We start from the raw sequence: 21584 nt of genomic DNA, 5'->3' as shown, positions 1-21584 counted from the left end.
ATCTCCCACCCTTCTCCACCCCAGGCCCCGCATTCCAAACCTGCCCCGTTCCCTTCAAACCACCATCCCACTGTGCGGTTTTATATTTTGCGCCCCAGCTCATCATATTCCACCACCCACACCCTTTTGTCTTCTCCACTTTTCGCCTCCAGTATCAGTTACAATCTCTACCCTCTCCCCCTCATCTGCAGGTACCCACCTAGATCCACCTGTCACCAGCTCCTCCCCTACCCTTTACCCTCACCTCTCTCCACCCGCTTTCTCCCCTCTACGCCATTAGTGCCCCAACCCAAAACATCTTCTGTCCATTTCCTTCCACGGACGCTGCCTGACCCGCCGCGTTCCTGCAGCACTTTATTTTTGCTAATCCAGTGGAGTGCCTGGTATTCTGTGCTCATACTGTATCTCTGGGAGCTCAAACTTGAAGCACGCATTTTAAATAAAGCAGAGAAATATTAACCAGAGATAACTTTATGTAGAAATAAGGACCTGCAGATGCTGGTGTACAGAAAAGGACACAGCGTGCTGGAGTGACTCAGCAGGTTGGGCAGTATCTCTGGAAAACACGGATAGGTGATGTTTTGGGTTGAGACTCTTCGTCCAGCATTTTTTATTCTCTGGACCGTTATCTTTCTAGCTGCTTTTTGTTTTACAAATCTCTGGACCTTTATATTTCCGAATGCTCTTTCGATGATTTTACATGTGCTGCACAGCCAAGGTTCATGGGAAGTGAGCAGAAACGGGAGCTCTGCACACTAAGTCCGCTTCCCTACAAGTGCCTGCCGAACAGTAACTGGGGCTGTGACCTGCGATGGGACCAACTCACTCAGGGAAGAGTGAAGCAAAGAACTCCTAGCTCTCTCAGGGCTGTGAACTCCCTGCACAGCTCCCAACGGTGAACTAATCAGCCACATACAGAAAACCCATGCAGCCACGTACCTGTCCAACAACTGCTTGATGTCCTAAAAAGTAATTTTTTTTTAAATGGTTTAAATTCTCGTGATCTGATCAGTTCATTCAAATAAAATTAAGGATGGCGCATTCAATTAAGGGCTGCACAATGGCGCAGTGGTAGATTTTCTGCCTCACAGGGGCAGAGACTGGGTTTGATCCTGACTATGGAGCTGTCTATATGTTGGGTGCAATGGATGTCCCATTGCTATGGGTGCAGTTTATATGTTCTCCCTGTGACCATGTGTTTATATGTTCTCCCTGTGACCATGTGTTTATATGTTCTCCCTGTCACCATGTGTTTGTATGTTCTCCCTGTGACCATGTGTTTATATGTTCTCCCTGTGACCATGTGTTTATATGTTCTCCCTGTGACCATGTGTTTATATGTTTTCCCTGTGACCATGTGTTTATATGTTCTCCCTGTCACCATGTGTTTGTTCTCCGATTGCTCCAGTTTCCTTCCACATCTCAAAGATGTGCAGGTTGGCAGGTTAATTGGCTTCTGTAAATTGTCCCTAGTGGGTGGGAAAGAACTTGTTTATGGGTGATTGTTGGTTGATGTAGACTCGGTGGGTGGAAAGGCCCGTTTCCACACTGCATCTCTAAACTAAAATAAAATAAACTGAGCGCTTTACGACACAAAACAAAAAAAACTTGTGGTGGGATTCTTCTTCCGAGGGATGAAAGAAACAAAATGGTGCAAGATTGTTTTGAGTGATGGGAAGGTGAGGAAAGAGAGGGGAAATGAATAGCGAGTCATGGCTCAGGTGCAGAGAAGCTGTCAAAGTGGACCTCAGAATGATCAGGGAATTTAGTTAAGGGAAGACAAATATTCCATCTATAAATAAGAATTGCTGCTCCTTCATTAAAATAAAATAGATTAATGGGTGTTGCACTCCGGACCTCAGTCTTGCAAATTAAACGTGACAATATTTAATTAGCTATTAGCCAATATAGGAGCATGATTTTTTACACTGGCATAGACCACCTATCCCTTTAGTCTTTTAACTCCACAATTCCTTGGGTTATTTCCTTATTTAAAAGGAACCTCCAGAAGCTAGGGACAGTCCGATTCACCTCGACTGTTCAGTGAACAGTGGACTTTGTCTATGGAACTGATGATTAAATCCTGTGCCCTTTATCTTCCCTTTTGCTCTACCGATTGTACTTGAGTTTGACTTGATTGTATATATCTGATCTGTGAGGATAGCATGCAAAACAAAGCTTTCCACTGTATCCCGGAACACATGATCCTAAACCAATGTTTAGAGATATAGCATGGAATCAGACCCTCCGGCCCACAAGGTCATTGCCGACTAACAATCAACCATACACTTGTTCTATGCTACACACTAGTGACCATTTCAGAAGTCAATTAACCTACAAACCTGCACATCTTTGGAATGTGACAGGAAACCGGGAAAAACCTACGCGTTCACAGGGAGAACATACACACCTTGTACAGATAGCACCCGTAGTCAGGATCGAACCTGGGTCTCTGGTTCAATGTGATGGGCTGAAGTCATGTGTAGACTAGACTGGATGTGGACGGTAGATTCCTGCCCAGTCCAGCAAGGTAGATTATAATTCATAGAAATATAGGAGCAGGAATAGGTCATTTGACCCTTCAAAACTGATCCCACCATTCAATATGATAAAGGGGGGATCACTGACTTTCCCAGTTTCAGTATTTGCCCCACATCCACTGATTCTACTAACTCAGAGAAAATACAGAAATCCTCGATGAACAAATGTAATGATTTTGTTGCAACTCCATCCTGCGTTAGATAACTCGACAGACTCACTACGGTCTTGGGAGAAAAAACCTGCCTCATCTCAGTCTTAAACACATCACACCTTATCTTTATACTGGCTTCTAGATTTCAGAAATATCCTTCCTGTATCTAACCTTTCCAGTCCTGATAAAAGTAGAGTCATAGAGTGATACAATGTGCTTGCCCAAACCGGCCAGCATGTCCCAGCGACACTACTCCCACCTGCCTGTGTTTGGTCCATAACCCCCCAAGCCTGTCATAGAAACATAGAAAATAGGTGCAGGAGTAGGCCATTCGGCCCTTCGAGCCTGCACCGCCATTCAATATGATCATGGCTGATCATTCAGCTCAGTAGCCTGTACCTGCCTTCTCTCCATACCCCCTGATCCCTTTAGCAAAAAGGGCCACATCTAACTCCCTCTTTAATATAGCCAATGAACTGGCCTCAACTTCCTTCTGTGGCAGAGAATTCCACAGACTCACCACTCTCTGTGTGAAGATTTTTTTTCTCATCTCGGTCCTAAAAGACTTCCCCCTTATCCTTAAGCTGTGACCCCTGGTTCTGGACTCCCCCAACATCGGGAACAATCTTCCTGCATCTAGCCTCTCCAACCCCTTAAGAATTTTATATGTTTCTATAACATCCCCCCTCAGTCTTCTAAATTCCAGCGATTACAAGCCCAGTCTATCCAGTCTTTCCTCATATGTAAGTCCCGCCATCCCAGGGATCAATCTGGTGAACCTTCTCTGTACTCCCTCTAAGGCAAGAACGTCTTTCCTCAGGTTAGGAGACCAAAACTGCACACAATACTCCAGGTGCGGTCTCACCAAGGCCCTGTACAACTGCAGCAGAACCTCCCTGCTCCTAAACTCAAATCCTCTTGCAATGAATGCCAACATACCATTCGCTTTCTTCACTGCCTGCTGCACCTGCATGCTTGCTTTCAATGACTGGTGCACCATGACACCCAGGTCCCGTTGCATCTCCCCTTCTCCCAATCGGTCACCATTCAGGTAATACTCTGCTTTCCTGTTCTTGCTGCCAAAGTGGATAACCTCACATTTATCCACATTATATTGCATCTGCCATGCATTTGCCCACTCGCCTAATCTATCCAAGTCACTCTGCAGCCTCCTAGCATCCTCCTCGCAGCTAACACCGCCACCCAGCTTCGTGTAATCCGCAAACTTAGAGATGTTGCATTCAATTCCCTCGTCCAAATCATTAATATACACAGTAAATAACTGGGGTCCCAGCACTGAGCCTTGTGGTACCCCACTAGTCACTGCCTGCCATTCCGAAAAGGACCCTGTCCTATCCATTGCACCTGTCTAACTGTTTCTGCAAACGTTGGGATAGTCCCAGCCTTAACTACCTCCTCTGGCAGCTCGGTCCATACACCAACTACCCTTTGTGTGAAAAATTACCCCTCAAATTTCTACTAAATCATTTCCCCTTCACCGTAAACCTAGTTCATCTGGTCCTCGGTTCACCTACTCTAGGCAAGAGACTCTGAAATATACACACTGTGCCTGTGTATGGTACACCTGTGAATTCTGCAGGTTTCTGTGAGGTCCTCTCTCATCCTTCTAAACTGTCAAGAAATTAAGCCTTCATTCATCAGTCCTGCCACCTCAGGGATCAGGAAAGCTTCACTGAACTCCCTCCATGGCAAGAACACCCTTCGTTAGACAAGGAGATAAACGAATGTACACAATACTCAATGTGCAATCTTACCAGGACTGTACATAAGACCATAAGACACAGGAGCAGAATTAGGCCATTCAACCCCGAGTCTGGTCTGCCAATCAATCATAGGTGATCTATTTTTCCCTCTCAACCCCATTCTACTGCTATCTAATTGTAATCAATAACGCTCTACTTAATCAATAACCTATAATTTTCTGCCTTAAAAATAACCAATGCTTTGGCCTCTACAGACTTTTTTTGCCAATTTCCACAGATTCACCACCCTCTGGCTAAAACAAATCCTCCAACTCCATTTTGAAGGTACATCCTTTTATCCCGAGGCTGTTCCCTCTGGTTCTAGACTCTCCCATTACTGGGAATGTCCTTGGAAACAGTCGAAGCAAGACCTCCCTGCTCCTATTCTCAAATCCTCTCGCCACGAGCACAAGAAAATAACAGTCGGAGTTGGCCACTCGGCCCTCAAACCTACCCCACACATTCAATATCATCATGGGTGATCTATACGGGCCTGGATACCTCTTTTGTGCAGAGGTGCACCAAGAGTGTCTCAAGGCCAATAAAGCACCATTTTGATGCAAGCTCTTTTATCGACTGGCAGAAATTAGGACCAGAAATGTGAAATAATTAAGAAGAATGGTGAAGGTCCATTGCATGTTCCACACGCGTTGGCTGCCTGCTGCTTCTTACCTGAAGCATCTCCTGGGGCTCCCCATAGCTCAGTTGCAGCTGCACATCCTGGATGGTTCGCTCGATCGTGCAGGCTTCCTGGCAGATCTTCGCCAGGTCCTCTTGCAAGGGCTGAACCGTCCTGCCCACCTCTTCATCGATCTTCACCTCCAGCTCCCGCTTCCTCACGTCCAGGAATCGGTAGACGCTGGAAAGATCGACCTCGACCTGCTCCTTCAGCAGTCGGCCCTTCTCCTGTGGAGAAACAGCAAGCTCAGTGATTTAGGTTTATTATTGGCACCGCGTACAGTGAAAGGCTTTGTGTTGTAGGCCATCCACGCAGATCAGATATACAATACCAGATATATTAGATATCTCAGTTATACAGTAAACCCTCGCTGTAACGGACCACAGGGGGAGATGGTGTCCGTTATTACTAATTGTCCACTCTTACCGAATGAGGGGTTTAATATGAACAATACTTCATATTCTTGCTATTGAGGGCGTGCAGCGTAGGTTTACTAGGTTAATTCTCCGAATGGCGGGATTGTCCAATTTTGAAAGACTGGAGCGACTAGGCTTGTATACACTGGAATTTAGAAGGATGAGAGGGCATCTTATCGAAACTTATAAAATTATTAAGCGGTTGGACACGTTAAGGCAGGAAACATGTTCCCAATGTTGGGGGAGTCCAGAACCAGGGGCCACAGTTTGAAAATAAGGGGTAGGCCATTTAGAACGGAGATGAGGAAAACCTTTTTCAGTCAGAGAGTTGTAAATCTGTGGAATTCTCTGCCTCAGAAGGCAGTGGAGGCCAATTCTCTGAATGCATTCAAGAGAGAGCTAGATACAGCTCTAAAGGATAGTGGAGTCAGGGGGTATGGGGAGAAGGCAGGAACGGGGTACTGATTGAGAACGATCAGTCATGATCACATTGAATGGTGGTGCTGGCTCGAAGGGCCGAATGGCCTCCTCCTGCACCTATTGTCTATTGTCTAATGTCTATTGTCTATAGTACAGCCGATAAACATTCACTCCACAATAAACAGTGAAGGACACACAATGCTGAAGGATGGCCCAGTGGCATCGCAGTGGTTGCTACCTTACAGCGCCAGAGACCAGAGTTCAATCCTGGGTGCTTCCTGTGACAGTGTGGGTTTGCTCCGGGTGCTCGGGTTTCCTCCCGCTTGGCGGAGACGTGCAGGTTTGGGGTTTGGTGGCTTCTGCGGGTTATGGGGGTTCAGTGGGTCACTGGTGGTGCCGCTGCTCCAGGCCCGGGGCGCTGCTTGAGGCCGTGTGGGTTTCCTCCAGGTGCCCCGGCCCACTGGTTCTATACCACACACCGAACTGTCCCCAGTGTGTGGGGCAGAGCTGGTGTGCCGGAGTGCTCAGAGTCAGGCCCGGGTCACTGGTGCTGTGGGTCAGGGATCTGCTGGTGGCTCCCACACAGTTGGGCTGCAGGCCCACACATCCTTGCGGCTGAGTGGGGGGTGGAGGGGGTGAAGGTTGTGGTGTGGGGGGTCGCAGCACCTGGGAGAGCCCCATGCTGTCACTATAACATATATAACATATAACAACTACAGCATGGAAACAGGCCTGTCCGGCCCTACCAGTCCACGCCGACCATTCTCCCTGACCTAGTCTCATCTACCTGCACTCAGACCATAACCCTCCAATCCCCTCCTATCCATATACCTATCCAATTTACTCTTAAATAATAAAATCGAGCCAGCCTCCACCACTTCCACCGGAAGCCCATTCCATACAGCCACAACCCTCTGAGTAAAGAAGTTCCCCCTCATGTTACCCCTAAACCTTTGTCCCTCAATTCTGAAGCTATGTCCCCTTGTTGGAATCTTCCCCACTCTCAAAGGGAAAAGCCTACCCACGTCAACTCTGTCCGTCCCTCTCAAAATTTTAAAAACCTCTATCAAGTCCCCCCTCAACCTTCTACGCTCCAAAGAATAAAGACCCAACCTATTCAACCTCTCTCTGTAGCGTAAGTGCTGAAACCCAGGCAACATTCTAGTAAATCTCCTCTGTACCCTCTCCATTTTGTCCACATCCTTCCTATAATTTGGCGACCAGAACTGCACACCATACTCCAGATTCGGCCTCACCAATGCCCTGTACAATTTCAACATTACATCCCAACTTCTATACTCGATGCTCTGATTTATAAAGGCAAGCATACCAAACGCCTTCTTCACCACCCTATCCACATGAGATTCCACCTTCAGGGAACAATGCACAGTTATTCCCAGATCCCTCTGTTCCACTGCATCCCTCAATTCCCTACCATTTACCCTGTACGTCCTATTTTGATTTGTCCTACCAAAATGCAGCACCTCACACTTATCAGCATTAAACTCCATCTGCCACCTTTCAGCCCACCCTTCCAAAAGGCCCAAGTCTCTCTGTAGACTTTGAAAATCTACCTCACTATCAACTACTCCACCTATCTTAGTATCATCTGCATATTTACTAATCCAATTTGCCACACCATCATCCAGATCATTAATGTAAATGACAAACAACAGTGGACCCAACACAGATCCTTGGGGCACTCCACTAGACACTGGCCTCCAACCTGACATACAATTGTCAACCATTACCCTCTGGTATCTCCCATTCAGCCATTGTTGAATCCATCTTGCAACCTCACTATTAATACCCAACGATTTAACCTTCTTAATCAACCTTCCATGTGGAACCTTGTCAAATGCCTTACTGAAGTCCATATAGACAACATCCACAGCCTTGCCCTTATCAATTTCCCTGGTAACCTCTTCAAAAAATTCAAGAAGATTAGTCAAACATGACCTTCCAGGCACAAATCCATGTTGACTGTTTCTAATCAGGCCTATGTCTTTGTCTTCACAGTGTGGGAGGAGAGAGAACCACTGTGACTGTTCTATCCTACACACTGTCAATTGTCCCTGGTATGTCGGGTGGAACATGTGTATGGGTGATCTCTGACAGAACCACTGCGACTGTTCTATCCTACACACTGTCAATTGTCCCTAGTGTGTCGGGTGGAACATGTATGAGGATCGTTGACTCAGTGTTTCAATGCTGTATCTCGAAACTAAACTAAAATGCATCAAAAACAGCATTCGTTCCATCCACCTAGTCATCATTCCTTGAAACAACAAACTCGATCTGCATCAAAGTCAGCCTGATGTAACCAAAATTTGTTATAGAGGTCCGTTAAATCAACGGCTTACTGTACTGAATGGTCTACTCCTGCTCCTATATTTCCCTGAATTATCATTGACACCCAGCTTACTGGCTGGGAAGGAATCTGCCTTCTGTGTCCTGTCCGGTCCACACGTGACTCCAGCCCATCAGACTGGGTTAGCTTTGGGTCTATTATTGTCACCTGTACCAAGATACAGTGGAAAGCTTTGTTTTGTATGCTATCCAAACAGATCCAATATGGCATACATAGATACAATCAGTTCAAACTCAAGTACAATAGATAGAGCAAAGGAGAAGCTACCGAGTGCAGAATATAGTTCTCACCATTGTAACGCATCAATCCCTTGGACAAAGTACAATGCCCTCAATGGTGTAGAGATGGATCGATACATTTCACTGGGAATAAACATTGCTGTTACCAAGGCACCAAAGAGAGGAGGGGCAGGACAAAGCATGGCAGGTGATAGTTGAACACAGGCGAGGGAGGTTTTCTGATAGGCAGATGATTGGACAAAGTTCATAAGTTGTAGGAGCAGAATTAGGCCATTCAGCCCATCAAGTGTATTCTGCCATTCAACCGTGGCTGATCTATCTTTCCCCATTCTCTTGCCTTCTCCCCATAACCCCTGACATCCGTACTAACCAAGAATCTGTCAATCTCCAGCTTAAAAATATCCATTGACGGCCTCTACGGCCTTCTGTGACAATGAATTCCATAGGTTCACCTCCCTCTGACTAAACAAATTCCTCCTCGTCTTTCGAAAGCTACTGCCTTTTATTCTGAGGCTATGGCCTCTGATTATAGACTCTCCCATGATTGGAAACATCCTCTCCATATCCACTCTCTCCAGAGACGAAAACAACTGATGGAATGAGACAAGAGGATTGAAGGGTTGCAAATCGTGAAACCAGAGGAAGGAATGAAAGTGGTGGGAAATAAATTGGTGTGTCTAGGGGTGGGGATTGGGAGAGAAAGGGCGGGGGGGGGGGGGGGTTGGGTGGGAAGGGCAGGCAAAACGATATCCTTACCATCAAGCCCTGTGAAAATGATGTACACTTCAACAGGACCAGCATGGTGGAGCAGCGGTCGAGCTGCTGCCTCACAGCAACAGGGACCCGGGTTCAATCCTGACTATGGGTGCTGTCTGTACAGAGTTTGTGCATTCTCCCCACGACCTGCGTGTCTTCTCTCTGGGAGCTCCGGTTTCCTGCCACATTCCAGAGACGTAAAAATTTGCAGATTAATTGGCCAGTAAAATTGTAAATTGCCCCTTGTGTGTGCAGGACTGTGTCAGTGTGCGGGGATCGCTGGTCGGCACGGACTCGGTGGGCCGAAGGGCCTGTTTCCCTGCTCTATCTCTGAACTGAACTACCTGTAAGTTCAACGTGCATAGGTCACTTCAAAACTAAACCTGGTGTAAGAAATCGTACCTTGATTTTATAAATCTTTGCTTCTTGTTGGCTCTGACTGTGACTTGCTTGCTCCTTTTGGATCTGGAGAACATCTTTGGATTTTTCCAACCTGTCCTGGTGAAAAGGTGCACAGTATTAGTGCAGGCACCGACAGATTACTGAGCAGAATCAGTAAGTCAGCAAAAGGCAACACAAACACTGAAAATGCCACAAAATACACGCCAGGCCAGAGCATTTCCATGGAAGTGGATTAAAGTCTTTAATGTCATAATCTTCAGCCACATCAGACAGTTTAAAACACATTGCTGCCTCACGGCCCCAGAGTCCTGGGTTAGATCCTGACCTCTGCTGTTGTCTGTTTCAGTTGTTTATTGTCACGTGTACCGAGGGACAGTGAACAGCTTTTGTTGCACGCTAACCAGTCGGCAGAAAGACAATACATGATTAATGCACTGTCTGTGTGGAGTTTGCACGCCCTCCCTGTGACCATATTGGTTTCTTCTGGGTGCTGCAGTTTCCTCCCACATCCCTAAAACATGTGGGCTTGTACCTGTTTAATCGACCTCTGTACGTTGCTCCTAGTATGTGGGTGAGTGGCTGAGGAAGTGGGATAACATGGATCTGGTGAGAACGGGTGATCAATAGCTGGTGTGGACCTTGAGAGGCGAAGAGTCTGTATCCATGGTGTATCTTTCAATGATTTAGTGATTCAACCTCACCAGACAAACTGCAAGCTCAGCAAAACACAAAGTGCTGAAGTAACTCAGCGGGTCAGGCAGCATCAGTGGAGGGAACGGACAGGCGGTCTTCAGGTCTGGACCCTTCTTCAGGCTGAAAACTGCAAGCGTAGGGCGTGTGCAATGAGTGCTTCTCATCCTTTCTTCTGGATGTGACTCTCAGCCATCTTTGCTCCAGATATCGAAGGGCAGGAGACAACAGCAGGAGCAGGAGCAGGAGCAGGAGACAACAGCGGGAGACAACAGCAGGAGACAACAGCAGGAGACAACAGCAGGAGACAACAGCAGGAGCAGGAGACAACAGCGGGAGACAACAGCGGGAGACAACAGCAGGAGCAGGAGACAACAGCGGGAGACAACAGCAGGAGACAACAGCAGGAGACAACAGCAGGAACAGGAGAAAACAGCAGGAGACAACAGCAGGAGACAACAGCAGGAGACAACAGCAGGAGACAACAGCAGGAGACAACAGCAGGAGCAGGAGACAACAGCAGGAGACAACAGCAGGAGCAGGAGACAACAGCAGGAGCAGGAGACAACAGCAGGATCAGGCCACTCAGCCCCTCAAGTCCGGCCCACCATTCCATGGGATCATGACTGGCTCCGCTGGTCTCAACTATTCTTATTTATCAACATTGTCGTTACCCCTCCAATATTTCTCAGAGCAGAAAAAAAATCACAGTAATGTTTTCTGGGCGGTGATGTGGGGGGGGGGGGGGGGGGGGGTGGCAAGGTTGAGTTATCAGGAGAGACTGGGAAGGTGATTGACATTTTTCTTTTAAACAAAGTTTATAAAATTATGAGAGACTCAAGCAGGGTCTTTACCCTGAACTTTCAAATATTTTTTCCATCTCCAACTTAAATACGTCTGATGATCCAGCCTCCACCACCCTCAGGGGCACAGAATTCCAGAGATTCACCACCCTCTGAGACAAGGATGGCACAGTGGCAGTACAATAATTGAATTCTCAATGATACTCTGAGTCCAATGGTAGCATTTGAAACTTGTTGTTTAGGCACGGTGGTTACATGGGATCAGAGTGAAGCATTCTGATAGGAAACGTTTCTTGATGCAATTACCAGTTGTACATTACAGAAACAAGGAACTGCAAATGCTGGTTTAAAAAAACATAAAAAGTCACAAAGTGTTGGAGTAACTCAGAAGGTCACACAGCACCTCTGGAGAAGTGACGTTTCGGACCTATATTCAGACTGGATACAAAGTGCTGGATTAACTCAGCGGGTCAGAAGAAAGATCCCGACCTGAAACAACACCTACAATGATTCAATGATACTTTATTGTCACATGTACCGAGGTAGAGTGAGATTCTTCGTTGTTGCACACAATCTTTGTTGTGGGGCAACATTGTTGTTTTCACCCAGAAGGGCGGCACGGTGGCGCAGCGGTGGAGTTGCTGCCTGACAGCGCAAGGAAACCCGGGTTCGATCCCGACTACGGGTGCTGTCAGCACAGACTTTGTACGTTCTCCCTGTGACCTGCGTGGGTTTTCTCCGAGATCTTCAGTGTCCTCCCACACTCCAAAGACGTACAGGTATGTAGGTAAATTGGTTTGGTAAAATGTGAAAATTGTCCCTGGTGTGTGTAGGAGAGTGTTGATCTGCAGGGATCGCTGGTCGGTGCAGACCCGGTCGGCTGAAGGCCCTGTTTCCGCGCTGTATCTCTAAACAGAACTAAAAGCTAAATCCGGTAAAATCCTACAACAGACTTCACCTTGGCAGTACACAAAGATGTGCCACGTTTCTGGCACTGACAACGTTTCTATCCAGGTTCTCCAGAGATGGTGCCTGACCTACTGAGTTACTCCAGCACTTTGTGAGATTTTGTAAAAACCAGCTACACATTCTGGCGGTCCCCACCTATTACTTCCCTTTTCTTCCTATTTGTACCCTGCCATTATTTGAGATTGTGTTTATTGTTGTGTTTATTTGTTTAACTCCGACCACCATGGAATATGCAGACTCTCTGCCACTCCCCCATAAATGGGAATCTCTCCCCTCTATTACAGCAGCTTTCAGAGTGACTGACCAACCGAGTTGTGTTGTTTATACCCGAGTTTACTTGCAGCCATATCTTGGCAACAAGCTATTTATAGTTCACATTCCATTCCGCCCCCACCTTCCCCCCCACCCCCGATTCTTTAATCACCAAGTAAGAATGAATCACCCAAGTAAGAAATCTAAGGAAAGGTAGCACAAAGCACACAACATTGGATATCTTTAGTTTAGTTTAGAAATCCGGCTCGAAAACAGGCCCTCCTGCCCACAGTCCACACCGACCAGTGATCCCCGCACACCAACACTATTCCACACACACTAGGGACAATTTATAATTTTTTACCAGGCCATTTAGCCTATAAACCTGTTTGTCTTTGGAGTGTGGGAGGAAACCGGAGATCCCATAGAAAGCCCACGCAGGTCATGGGGAAAACATACAAACTCTGTACAGAGAACACCCATAGTCTGGATCGAACCCAGGTCTCTGGCGCTATAAGGCAGCAACACTACCACTCCTACATTTTTAACGGCCTCCATATTTTAGAGACAGCCTTCAATATTTTTGATGGGGTAATAAATTTACATTTCTCTAGATATTGGAAACACTTTTGACATGCAAGAAGGGCTGTCTATAGCCTTGCAGGGCTTATCTAAACTTCTCTCAAAGAAATCAACCATTTGTCTGCAACAGCAATAAGCATAAAGATACAATGGAAAATAATAATGGTGATAATGAACAAGACCAAGCCTTAAAGCAATGACGTTGCACAGCCACCCTCCCCAACCCACCCCCCCCCTCCCCACACACACTAGACCCCCCCCTCCCCCAGCAGTCGGTTCATCCATCAACTCTCTCTACCCCACCGATGCTACGTCTGGACACTCTCTTGGTCCACTGCAGTCCCCTACTTGATTAGTACAGCTGTCAGGGGTTATGGGGAGAAGTTAGGAGAATGGGGTTAGGAGGGCCAGATAGATCAGCCATGATTGAATGGCAGAGTTGACTTGATGGGCCAAGTGTCCTAATTCTGCTCATATCACTTACGACCCCACTGATCTTCTCAGCCATGTCCAGAACCAGGTCCACACACAGCCCCAAACTCAGGAATACTCTACTGGAAGGTACATTAGTATTACTGTAACACTGGGGAACAGGTCTGCCATTGCATGACATAGGATACAGTAGCAGTGGATACAGGCAGGTAGAACACAGGGGAACAATGCTTGTGGGGGCGGGTCTGTCGGTGTGGTGGAAAAACTGAGCAGGTCAGGCAGCATCTGTGGAGGGAAATGGGCCATCGATGTTCTAGTTGGGGCCTGGTGCAGCGGCATGCAGAAGATAGGACTGTTCAGTGACCTTTTGTGACTTATTCACAAAATGCTGGAATGGGTGACGTTTCGGGTCGAGACCCTTCTTCAGACCTTTTGTGACTTTGTCAGCACCAGAAACGTGGTGTACTGCCTTGGTGAGGTCCGCTGTGTGATTTTACCGGGTTGTAACCAAAACAAAGCAATTCACTGTGCCTTGGTGCATGTGACAATACAGTATAATTTAATCTAACCATTCCTCAGACAAATCACTAGATGTTATTGCCGGTTAGCTTTCTGTGACCCAGGACAACCTTAACCTTAACTTTGAATGTCAATTTTTAATCAGTACTTTATCAAGCTATTTGCCAATATTATTTTCCACCACATTGTATCCCATCAGCCATGTTACAAACGTGGATGGCATTTTCTAGATGTCTGAAGAAGGGTCTAGACCCGAAATGTCACCCATTCCTTCTCTCCTGAGATGCCGCCTGACCCGCTGAGTTACTCCAACTTCTTGTGATACCTTCTAGATGTTGGAGGTTGAGGGGGGAGACCTGATGGAAGTATATAAAATTATAAGAGGCAAAAATAGGGCATTCAAAACCTTTTCCAAAGGGTGGAAATGTCCCAGACGAGAGAGCACAGCTTCAGGGTCAGAGGCAGAAATATTAAAGGAAATATGTGGGGTCAGTGTTGTTGTTGAGACAGAGAGGTGGTGGATATCTGACAGGGGTAATGGTGGAGACTGATATAATAGTGGTGAAGTGGCATTTAGATAAGCACATGCATGGAATGGAGGGGTATGGATCAGGTTCAGGCAGAGGGGAGTAGTTCAACTTGCCATACTGTTCAGCACAGACTTTGTGGGCTGAAGGGCCGGTACCTGTACTATATATTTGTCAACGTTCTTGCTCACACAGTCAATATCCCTTTTAAAGTTTCCTTGTATCACATCACAACCTCACCTCTTCCTCCACCAGCTTTTCCCATTGCCGCCCGTTTATCTCCCTCCTAGGTAGGAAGAGGGATGAGACCCTGCGGAGTGAACACAGGGAGTTAGGCGAAAGGCTAAAGTGTGGGACCTCCAGGGTAGTAATCTCTGGTCTGTTCCCAGTGCCACGTGCCAGTGAGGGCAAGAATGGGAAGATAGGACGTGAATGAGCAGCTGAGGAGTTAGTGCAGGGGAGCAGGGATTCAGATCTTTGGATCATTGGGATCTGTTCTGGGGCAGCGGTGACCTGATGAAGAGGGATCAAGTCAAGTCAAGTTTATTTGTATAGCACATTTAAAAACAACCCATGTTGACCAAAGTGCTGTACATCAGTTCAGGTACTAAGAACAAACATACAATGGCACACAAACATAACAGCACATACATAAACAGTTCACAACACCCCCTCAGAGGGCCTCAAACGCTAGGGAGTAGAAATATGTTTTGAGCCTGGACTTAAAGGAGTCGATGGAGGGGGCAGTTCTGATGGGGAGTGCGATGCTGTTCCACAGTCTAGGAGCTGCAACCGCAAAAGCATGGACACCCCTGAGCTTAAGCCTAGACCGCGGGATAGTCAGTAGCCCCAAGTCGGCCGACCTGAGGGACCTGGAGATAGAGTGGTGGGTTAGAAGATTTTTTATGTAGGGGGGCCAAGCCCGTTTAGGGCTTTATATGTGAATAGGAGGAGCTTGAAGTTGATTCTGTACAGTACTGGGAGCCAGTGGAGAGAGGCCAGAATCGGGGTGATGTGGTCCCTTTTACGGGTACCCGTCAGGAGTCTCGCTGCGGCGTTTTGGACCAGTTGCAGGCGGGACAGGGATGTTTGGCTGATCCCAGTGTATAAGGAGTTGCAGTAGTCTAGGCGGGAGGAAATGAATGCGTGGATGATTTTTTCAATGTCGTCAAATTGGAGGAATGGTTTGATTTTAGCTATAGGACGAAGATGGAAGATGCTGGCTTTTACCACAGCGTTGACTTGCTTGTCAAACTTTAATGCAGAGTCAAATGGGTTGCAGCTGAATTGCAGGGGAACCAATAACCTGGCAAGTATGTTTACTAGTGCTGATCGGGTTGGTTGTTAACTAGATTGGCAGGGGGATGTGATCCACAGCAGGAGTGATACAGGTCAGGCTAGAGGTTGATGAAAGCAAGGTCTGTAAGCAGGAGCCAAGCTGGGAGTGAGGATTAATTCGCATCTATTTCAATGCAAAAGGCCTGATGGGTGAGGCGGATGAGAACAGGGCCTGGATAGGTAGGTACGTGCGACTGGAATGTTGTAGCTGTTACGGAAGCCTGGTTAAGGGAGGGACAGGACTGGCAGCTTAATGTTTCAGGGACAAACACAAAATGCTGGGGTAACTCAGCAGGTCAGGCAGCATCTCTGGAGAAATGGAATAGATGACGTTTCTGGTTCAGACCCTTCTTCAGACCTGAATTACTTTATTCAATTACGATTCCTTTTCTCCAGGGATGCTACCTGATCCCTTGAGTTATTCCTGCATTGTGTGTCTATCGTTGGTGTAAACCAGCACCTCAGCAGGTCTGAGGAAGGGCCTCGACCCGAAACGTCACCTATTCCTTTTCTCAAGAGATGCTGTCTGAGCCTCTGAGTTACTCCAGTTTTTGTGTCTCAATTCCTTGCTACACATTAACGTTTCAGGGTACAGATGCTGAAGGCGAGATAGAGGTCTGGGTGAAAGAGAAGGTGCAGTTGCTTTACTGATTAAGGAGAACTTCATGGCGATTATTTGGGGTGACGTTAATGATGATTCGTCCAGTGAGGCTGTATGGGTGGAGCTGAGAAATAAAAAGGGGATGATCACCTTGTTGAGAGTGTAGTACAGGCTGCCAAATAGCCAACATGATGAAGAGCTAATATGCCAGGAGATTGCAGGCAGTTGCGAGAATAATAAGGTTGTCACATAGTAGGGAATTGTAACCTTCCCAATATAGACTAGGAAGGCCATAGCATCAAGGGCTTAGACCGGATGGAATTTGTCAAATGTGTTTGGGAAAGTCTCCTGAGCCAATATGTAGAGGATCCTACAACGCAGAGGGCAAAGCTTGACCTACTCTCAGGAAATATGGATGGGCAAGTGACTGAAGTGTTGGAGGATGAGCCTTTTGGGACATCGACCACAATTAAATTAGCTTCATAGGTATGGCTGGTCTTCAAATGTAAGTTCTGAACTGGGGCAAGACCAACTTTGATGATATCAGAAGATAGATACAAAACGCTGGAATAACATAGACAAAAATGTGCAGGAGTGGGCCGTTCGGCCCTTCGAGCCAGCACCGCCATTCAATATGATCATGGCTGATCATCTAAAATTAGTACCCCGTTCCTGTTTTTTCCCCCATATCCCTTGATTCCTTTAGCCTTAAGAGCTAAATATAACTCCCTCTTGGAAACATCCAGTGAATTGGCCTCCACTGCCTTCTGTGGCAGAGAATTCCACAGATTCACAACTCTCTGGGGAAAACGTTTTTCCTCATCTCAGTCCTAAATGGCCTACCCCTTATTCTTAAACTGTGACCTCTGGTTCTGGACTCCCCCACCTTCCAGAATATTTTTCCTGCAACTCAGTGGGACAGGCAGCATCTCTGGATAAAAAAAATGGGTGACCTTTCAGGTCGAGACCCTTCTTCAGGGGAGAGGGAGGCACATATATAAGGAAGGGCAAGGCGTGAAGACGAGACATCAAAGGGGGTGGAGGTCAAGGAAAATGTAGAATTTTGTGATACCACTGCTTAGGAAGGATGTTAATAATCTGGAAAGAGTGCAGAGAAGATTTACGAGGAGGTTGCCAGGATGTGAGGGCCTGAGCTATGGGGAAATATTGGGCACGCAGGCACTTTATTTTCCAGAGTGCAGGAAGCTGAGGTTGTGAGTGATCTTACAAGGGTGTTTAAATTCATGAGGGAAGTCTTTTAGGACCGAGATGAGAAAACATTTCTTCACACAGAGAGTGGTGAGTCTATGGAATTCTCTGCCACAGAAGGTAGTTGAGGCCAGTTCATTGGCTATATTTAAGAGGGAGTTAGATGTGGCCCTTGTGGCTAAAGGGATCAGGGGGTATGGAGAGAAGGCAGGTACAGGTTACTGAGCTGGATGATCAGCCATGGTCATATTGAATGGCGGTGCAGGCTCGAAGGGCCGAATGGCCTACTCCTGCACCTATTTTCTATGTTTCTATGTTTCTATGAGAAATTGATAGGAAGAATTCACAGTCTTTTACCCATGATAGTGGAATCAAGAACCAGAGATCATAGGTTTAAGATGAAGAGGGAAAACAATTAATAAGAACATGAAGGGAAACATTTTTCACTCTGAGGGTGGTGGGTGTATGGAATAAATTGCCAGAGGAGCTAGTTAAGGCAGGTACAATAACAACATTTAAAGGACACTTGGGCAGGTACATGGATAGGAAAGGTTCAGCTGGACATTACCCAATACAGGCAAATTGGACTAGCTTGGATGGGACATGTTGGACAATAGACAATAGACAATAGACAATAGGTGCAGGAGTAGGCCATTCAGCCCTTCGAGCCAGCACCGCCATTCAATGCGATCATGGCTGATCACTCTCAATCAGTACCCCGTTCCTGCCTTCTCCCCATACCCCCTCACTCCGCTATCCTTAAGAGCTCTATCCAGCTCTCTCTTGAAAGCATCCAACGAACTGGCCTCCACTGCCTTCTGAGGCAGAGAATTCCACACCTTCACCACCCTCTGACTGAAAAAGTTCTTCCTCATCTCCGTTCTAAATGGCCTACCCCTTATTCTCAAACTGTGGCCCCTTGTTCTGGACTCCCCCAACATTGGGAACATGTTATCTGCCTCTAATGTGTCCAATCCCCTAATTATCTTATATGTTTCAATAAGATCCCCCCTCATCCTTCTAAATTCCAGTGTATACAAGCCCAATCGCTCCAGCCTTTCAACATACGACAGTCCCGCCATTCCGGGAATTAACCTAGTGAACCTACGCTGCACGCCCTCCATAGCAAGAACATCCTTCCTCAAATTTGGAGACCAAAACTGCACACAGTACTCCAGGTGCGGTCTCACCAGGGCCCGGTACAACTGTAGAAGGAACTCTTTGCTCCTATACTCAACTCCTCTTGTTACGAAGGCCAACATTCCATTGGCTTTCTTCACTGCCTGCTGAACCTGCATGCTTCCTTTCATTGACTGATGTACTAGGACACCCAGATCTCGTTGAACTCCCCCTCCTCCTAACTTGACACCATTCAGATAATAATCTGCCTTTCTATTCTTACTTCCAAAGTGAATAACCTCACACTTATCTACATTAAACTGCATCTGCCATGTATCCGCCCACTCACACAACCTGTCCAAGTCACCCTGCAGCCTTATTGCATCTTCCTCACAATTCACACTACCCCCCAACTTAGTATCATCTGCAAATTTGCTAATGGTACTTTTAATCCCTTCGTCTAAGTCATTAATGTATATCGTAAATAGCTGGGGTCCCAGCACCGAACCTTGCGGTACCCCACTGGTCACTGCCTGCCATTCCGAAAGGGACCCATTTATCCCCACTCTTTGCTTTCTGTCTGTCAACCAATTTTCTATCCATGTCAGTACCCTACCCCCAATACCATGTGCCCTAATTTTGCCCACTAATCTCCTATGTGGGACCTTGTCGAAGGCTTTCTGAAAGTCGAGGTACACCACATCCACTGACTCTCCCTTGTCAATTTTCCTAGTTACATCCTCAAAAAATTCCAGTAGATTTGTCAAGCATGATTTCCCCTTCGTAAATCCATGCTGACTCGGAATGATCCCGTTACTGCTATCCAAATGCTCAGCAATTTCGTCTTGGATGAATTGAGTAAAGGGGCCTGTTTCTGTACTGCATGAATGCCCATACTCCCCTCCCCCTCCCCCACCCCCCCCCCCCCCCACCTCCACAATCACCCCGTCACCACCCCCTGCACCACCACAACCCTATCATGGAATAGATAGTTTGGATGCATAGAGTACTTCATCCAGATTAGGGGAATCAAGAACCAAAAGACACAGGTTTAAGGTGAGAGGGGAAAATTTTAATAGGAACCCGAATCACTCACTGAGTGGTGGGTATATGGACAAGCTGTCAGAGGAGGGAGTTGAGGCACGGACACAAAAATCATATTGAATGGAGACACAAAATGCTGGAGTAACTCAGCAGGACAAAAGTCCGGGAGCAGAGCAAGGACGCCCGTTGGCTGAGCACTAAAGTAAGTGCCAATCACAGTTGAGCAGGCAGTTTAAAAAGAGTGCCAAAAGGAAGCTAGTAGTCAATTTCAAAAGTCCGGGAGCAGAGCAAGGACGCCCGTTGGCTGAGCACTAAAGTAAGTGCCAATCACAGTTGAGCAGGCAGTTTAAAAAGAGCGCCAAAAGGAAGCTAGTAGTCAATTTCAAAAGTCCGGGAGCAGAGCAAGGACGCCCGTTGGCTGAGCACTAAAGTAAGTGCCAATCACAGTTGAGCAGGCAGTTTAAAAAGAGCGCCAAAAGGAAGCTAGTAGTCAATGCGGTGATGCCGGAAAACTTGGTGCGGTGTGTTTCCTGCAGGATGTGGGAAGACAGGGATGTCGCTGGAGCTTCTGGGAGCTACACCTGCAAGAACTGTGTCCAGGTGCAGCTCCTGAAGGGACGTGTGGTGGAGTTGCAGAGGCAGTTGGATGACCTCGGGGCCATCCGAGAATGCGAGAGTTTCCTCGACAGGACCTATTGTGAGGCTGTCACGCCAAGGGTCCAGGTCGAGCGAAGGTGGGAGACTGTTTCAGGGGGGAGTGGACGTGGACTACAGGAGACCCCAGTGGCTGTGCCTATTGCAAATAGGTATACCCTCTTGGGAACTGTCGGGGCAGAAGACGTTTCCAGTCCGAGTGGCGGACCTGTTGGCAAGGATACTCGACAGGGGAGACCGAAGTCTGGAAGAGCCGTAGTGGTCGGTGACTCCATAGTCCGAGGGACGGACAGAAGATTCTGTGGCAGCAGGAGGGACTTGAGGATGGTCTGTTGCCTCCCTGGTGCCAGGGTTCAACACATCACAGACCGGCTTCAGAAAATCCTAGTGAGGGAAGGCGATCAACCTGAAGTCGTTGTGCACGTGGGCACGAATGACGTCGGGTGGAAGAGGAAGGAGGTGCTACAGCGGGAGTTTAGAGAGTTGGGAAAAGCACTGAGAAGTAGGACGTCGAAGGTGGTTATCTCTGGACTGCTACCGGTACCTCGTGCTGGTGAGGCCAGGAACAGAGAGATAGAGGGTATGAATTTATGGCTGAGGGGCTGGTGCAGAGAGCAGGGATTTCGATTTCTGGACCACTGGGATCTCTTCTGGGCTAGGGGTGACTTGTACAAAAGGGACGGGTTGCATCTTAACAGCAGGGGGACAAACATTCTGGCAGGCAGGTTTGCTAGTGTGACACCTGTGGCTTTAAACTAAGTAGTGGGGGGGAGGGGTTAACAAATTGTGAATATGAAGATGAGGTAAAAGGGAATACAGGAGATATTGCAAAAGACTCTCGGAAGAATGGGAACAGAAGTTCTAGAGCGGAAAAGAAATTAAGGGCAGGGCCAATTGTGAACGATGTGAGAGAGGAGGTAAATACAGAAGTTAAAGTGTTGTACTTAAATGCGCGTAGTATAAAAAATAAAGTGGATGAGCTTGAGGCTCAGTTAGTCATGGGCAAGTATGATGTTGTAGGGATCACTGAGACATGGTTACAAGAGGACCAGGGCTGGGAACTGAATATCCAGGGGTACACAACGTATAGAAAAGACAGACAGGTGG

General features: G+C 47.2%; 1 protein-coding gene and 1 pseudogene across 2 annotated transcripts in view; one reads left to right on the top strand and one right to left on the bottom strand.

The window, feature by feature from the left end:
* Positions 1 to 21584, top strand: part of LOC144603231 (class I histocompatibility antigen, F10 alpha chain-like) — a 1654937-nt pseudogene that overhangs the window by 686238 nt on the left and 947115 nt on the right. The gene's annotated exons all lie outside the window — the stretch shown is intronic.
* The window catches only part of LOC144603223 (zinc-binding protein A33-like), a 36289-nt gene that overhangs the window by 4351 nt on the left and 10354 nt on the right, over positions 1 to 21584 (bottom strand). The window contains exons 3-5 of the mRNA XM_078416422.1: positions 9739 to 9834; positions 5128 to 5361; positions 940 to 962 (exon numbers count right to left, since the gene is read on the bottom strand). Of these exons, the coding sequence (XP_078272548.1) occupies positions 940 to 962; positions 5128 to 5361; positions 9739 to 9834 (353 nt within the window). The remainder of the gene's footprint in view (positions 1 to 939; positions 963 to 5127; positions 5362 to 9738; positions 9835 to 21584) is intronic.

The sequence above is a fragment of the Rhinoraja longicauda genome, chromosome 19 (assembly GCF_053455715.1).
Source record: "Rhinoraja longicauda isolate Sanriku21f chromosome 19, sRhiLon1.1, whole genome shotgun sequence".
NCBI lineage: Eukaryota > Metazoa > Chordata > Chondrichthyes > Rajiformes > Arhynchobatidae > Rhinoraja > Rhinoraja longicauda.
The sequence above is the reverse complement of the archived record's forward strand: the minus strand, read 5'-3'. Positions and strand labels throughout refer to the sequence as shown.